General features: G+C 37.4%; 1 protein-coding gene across 1 annotated transcript; it reads left to right on the top strand.

Moving 5' to 3' along the window:
- The first annotated feature begins 751 nt into the window (after positions 1–751).
- LOC136244646 (uncharacterized) lies at positions 752–3,625 on the top strand. Its single transcript, XM_066036199.1, has 6 exons — positions 752–1,051; positions 1,162–1,314; positions 1,398–1,523; positions 1,635–1,806; positions 1,906–2,308; positions 2,393–3,625. The coding sequence occupies exons 1-6, from the start codon at positions 785–787 to the stop codon at positions 3,528–3,530; spliced, it is 2,259 nt and encodes a 752-aa protein (XP_065892271.1). The 5' UTR covers positions 752–784; the 3' UTR covers positions 3,531–3,625.
- The last annotated feature ends 1,649 nt before the right edge of the window (positions 3,626–5,274 follow it).

Raw genomic sequence — 5,274 nt, forward strand, 5'->3', positions numbered from 1 at the left:
GGTCAACTGTGAAGTACACAACATATAATACCACAAACTAAGTTACCATGGTATCATGTATCATCATAACACGGTCACAATAGCTATTGTTTACAATTTCTGTACTTGTGCTTTTCGTTCGGTAAATAAACAGTACATTACTGAGTGCTGCCAATGCATGATGTGTTATTCAAGACATGCACTTCTTTGAGTGCTCATGTGCATACAGCTGCTGATAAAAGAATACATACATACATGATACCAGTGTTATACACACAAGTTACTGTCTTCTTCTTCCTGCATCATTGTAGCTGTGCTCAATATTGTGTAGCTGTCAAAAGCGTCCATGCTTACATAGTGAGTATCAAGGTTAACTGATTTCTTAGGTAGGTGATAAAGGCTCTATTAGATCTGGATGATGCTCTAATTTTTAAAGAATGCTCACAGCGTTGGTTTTATAATAAAGGAGGTCTGACATTATGCAGCAATTTATTTTCAATGGCTTTTTTGGTCATACCCTTAATTATATAATTTGGTACAATATTTTGCAACAATGACATCATACTTTGAGATATACATATGTACGGAGAGTGAAGAGGTCTATTACTATCTTTAGATATTTGATAATAGGCTGATTACACAGTGTCCTGTTTATCTCAATTTTTGGCAAACAGTCTGCATCCTGTGAAACCTACAGCAGTGCAAATGTTTGTGGCTTCAGTTGCTATAAAAATAGCAGAACTGCTCCTGCAGGTCATTCGGAAGAAAATAAGATCAGTTGAAAGAGTGTCCAGCTACATATACAATGGCTCGACTATTACAAGTTTTACTAGCTGTACTGACAGGAGTAATACTCACTTCAGCAATGAAATGCAACAAGATGATTTTGGGCAAAACTATGATTGGGAACACAGGGATATCTAATGATGTTATGGAGATGGGCAGATACCTAGTCAGGACCACAGGCCCCAAACAACTTGAGAAACTCATACCAGCACTACATGGAGCCAGTGACATTAAGACAAGGGGAAAGACATTCACTGCCATCCTTCAGCCAAGTGATCTAAAGAAGGTACAGTGTACAGCATATAGAATCATCTGTGTAGTTCCTCTTGACTGTATAACATCTAAACAAACACTTCATATACATATGTACTGATGGTATGCATTCCTAATGTCTAGCTGTGTGAGAGTTCATATGTGAGATCGATCAAAGAAGTGGAGGATATGGATAACACACCAAAGTGTGATAAGCTTATTAAAGGAAGAGATGGATTTGTGGTTCCTACCAGTTACATTGTCATGATAAAACAGGACCACAACATGTCAGAAATTGTAAGTGTAACACAACATTTCCTGAGTCTCACCTTAAAGTGGTTTATGTACACAATATTGACATTAGCTGTGTTATTTTACAGATGCCAGTCATCATATCAGCATCAAGTGACTTGGACAACTCAGTAATGATTACTGGTGTGAATGAGTTTAATAATCGCAGACGTCGTGGAGCAACAATGAGAATGAACATGGAGGGAGTTGAACTGGTGAGTGATAGAGTATCAGTCACTTTTGTACAGTATATGATAGAAGAAAGCTTAACATAATTATTATAAGATGCTCAAATTTGTCATGATCAATGTATTTATCACATTCAGATGTGTAACCAGTCAGTTGTGGAGTATATTGAAGAAGATCAAATGATCAACATGACCTCACCAACATCATTGTGGCATTTGGACAGAATTGACCAATCTGATCTTCCTCTCAATGGACAGTATGATAGTCCTGGTAATGGCACAGGAGTGGATATATACATATTTGATACAGGTCAGTGGATACCTGTATATAGTCTGTATAGTCTGTGTAAATTATGAACCAATAAAAATAATAAGGATGATAGCTAACAAAGTTATGTTGCACTTACAGGAATCAGATTTGACCACAATGAATTTGAGCACAGAGTATTGCCAACCTTTTATGATCCGGTTGATTTGATCACTGGTAGTAGTCAACAAGGACGTGATTGTCAAGGACATGGAACTCATGTTGCTGCGTTGGCTGCTGGAAAGACTTTTGGTGTTGCCAAAGATGCTACTCTATACAGTATTCGTGTCCTCAGTTGTAGTGGATCAGGATCTTTTGCTAATGTCATTCTTGGACTAAATCACGTGATTGGAGAGAAGATAGCTCAAGGGGATAGGAAGATTATAGTGAGTATGTCACTACGTGGACCGATAAGTCGATCTGTGGGTGAAACAATCAAAGATGCTACTGATGAAGGAATCCTAGTTGTAGTTGCTGCTGGAAATGACTTTAGTGATGCATGCAGGTATGCAATGTGCTCTCATGTGCTGTTAGTTGTTCATATAATATATAAAGATGTACAGGATACTTACTACTTTGTGTGATACAGGTTTTCACCTGGTGCATCTCCAGATGCTCTCACAGTTGGAGGATCACAACGACAAGATGAGTTATATCTTAGACTATTTGATGGTACCAACTATGGAAGTTGTGTTGACATCTTTGCTCCTGGTGAAGACATAACTAGTGCAGGATTGAGCAGACCAGATGCTGTGGCTACTTTCAGTGGTACCTCACAAGCTACACCACTTGTTAGTGGAGCAGCAGCCATTTATTGGAGTATTAACAGTGATGCTACAGCACAAGACATTAGAGATGATCTCATTTCAACCTGTACCAGAGACAAACTTAGAATCAACCAGGTGGTACCATCAAGCTTCCAAGATACATCACCTAATTGTCTTTTACGTGTCAACAGGAATTATCCACAATGTAAACCATATCAAGTGTATTACTCAGTACCATCAACTGAGTTTCATCATGTCATTGAAGAGATGGAAAACAATTTGTATGCTTTGATTTACATCCATAGTCACCAAGTCAACTCTACAGACCACTACAGTATGATCTTCAAATGCATGGCTGATGTAGAGTTTAAAACTTTGATGTTTGCAACATCTAAAAGATTAGAAGAAGCTACTGCTAGCTTTGAACCAGCAGGATATCAACTCACGCTAATATATGATATGGACACCATTGACTTCATTGCTGTTTTTCAGAAAACAGATGTTAAATATTCCCATGTCTTCAGAGCTTCACCCAGGAGACACGTTTCTATGTATCAGTTCAGGTCTTCCCAAAATGAAACTCTAATTTGTACAAATGTTAAAATAAACCGCAACAATAAGATGCGATACACATCAGTTTATCTAGTTGATAGCACAGTAGTAACCGAACACTTACCCAGTCTTGACGTTTCTGAACTGTCGAACACCCTTCAGTCACAATTCAGCAGAGGATTTCACTTATCTGACTTGAGTAGTATTCCTACTGATCCACCTACTGTTTCTCTTGTCTTCACCCAGATGACTGAAACACCTGACAACTATGAGTCATTTATGGATCTTGAGTTAGAACAAACAAAGGAAACAGTTGAATCACATCTTAGAGAAGGATTTGCTCCATTAGTCATAGCAGGATTGAATACTATAGATGGACTGAAATTTTCTGTATCATTGGAACGTTGATTGAGTCAAATGTATTTTAAATGATTTTTATACACTTTGTTTTTAAAGTTACAAATGACATGTTTTATTATTTATTAAATGGTAAAGTTTGTTGATTTCAAACAAACAACTATTATTAATACATATGAAGAGTTTTTCTCTAATGTGCATGTGTTTGTGTGTTGTGCGTGTGTGTGTGTGTGTGTGTGTGTGTGTGTGTGTGTGTGTGTGTGTGTGTGTGTGTGTGTGTGTGTGTGTGTGTGTGTGTGTGTGTGTGTGTGAGGCAGCATAGCCAAGTGGCTAGAGCATTGGCCTGGTAATCAATTCAGTGGGATAGAACACTTGTTAATTATGCCTAATTGGATACTACTTACAGCCATAGGCCAATAAAAGTTCAGTTTACTTTAAAATTTTGAAAACCTATGGAAGGAAGTGAGGGTTACCACTAATTTCTACCACAATGCTCACTATTTTTAAGTAGTGATGGTCACTATAATTAAGCATTTTTGTGGTGGCCACACTACCTATATAGTAGTGAAGGTCACTGTTATGTAGTAAATGACATTCACCTATATATGCAAAGGTAAGCAAAAACAAAGCCTTTGGTTACTGCTATGTGGTCACACCTACCCAGCACTGGGACATCTGTGCATTACTCAGGTGCTAGGAGTCAGCGCAGGCAAATCCTGGACTAATAACCCACAGGAGGCTGTGCCATGTCTCATAGGTAAAGGTGTGGGAACCCGAAGTCCCACCTGGTCTTTCACCAACTATATGAGACATGGGCAGTTGGCATTAGCTTTCCCAGGTTCCGCTGGTTGATGTTTCATCTGGGTGGGCTGCTTTTCCCAGTTGAGTCACTCCTTCCTGCCTTCAATGATTAGATCATAGTAATTAATAATATCTTCCAGAGAACAGCCATCCTTGAAAAGTTTTAAAGATCTATTGTATAATTTTTTACTGTAGATCACAAATCAAGTGCTTACTGTACATCTGTGTGTCATACTCTGTATAGAGTCCTACACAGTAAAGTTGTAGCAGTTAAGATCGACTTAATTTTTATAGTATTCTAGTAGTATTTTAATATAGTTTAGCTATAGGTCTGTTTTGCTATAGTTTTATCTAAAGTGTTATGGTAGCACATAGAGGCGCTATTTTTTGACTATATATAGTGCTTAGCATTTTTAGCCTGGTGGTATAGCTACCATAGGTACTACCATAGCACATTAGTTTTAACAATGTAGCATGATATGGATTTGTTTCTTAGTTATAGTTTTAGCAATTATATAGACATGTTTAATTATACTTTTAGTTAATAGTCTGGTTCCTTATGGATTTAATCGTGACATGGCGGATTAAAGCGCCAAATTTGGTACAGTGATTCCTTAGGATGTATAAAATGATTTCAGAAGGGGTGCCACCATGAACTCACCCTGCACCCCTTTGTACGGACAGCTAATTTTGACAGTCCACGAAATTAAAACTCATATAACATTTACTGTTTTGAATAATTTGTTTTCCTAACCACATTCCCACAGGTTAATAGTTCCTGTTTGTGAATGAGTAGTCCATGACATCCCATAAATAGTTTTATTAAAATATAATGGCTTTGTGTGAAAGATACATGGCCTAAACAAATCTATTGGTTTAGCAACTTGAAATTTTAAATCGCTAAAATTTAAACATGGCTATTCATGAAGGTATTTCACAATAATAGCTAGTTACTTTTTTTCTGTCAAAAGCAACGTCTATGTTTCCACTACAC

This window comes from Dysidea avara, chromosome 14 (genome assembly GCF_963678975.1).
Source record: "Dysidea avara chromosome 14, odDysAvar1.4, whole genome shotgun sequence".
In the NCBI taxonomy this organism is placed as follows: domain Eukaryota; kingdom Metazoa; phylum Porifera; class Demospongiae; order Dictyoceratida; family Dysideidae; genus Dysidea; species Dysidea avara.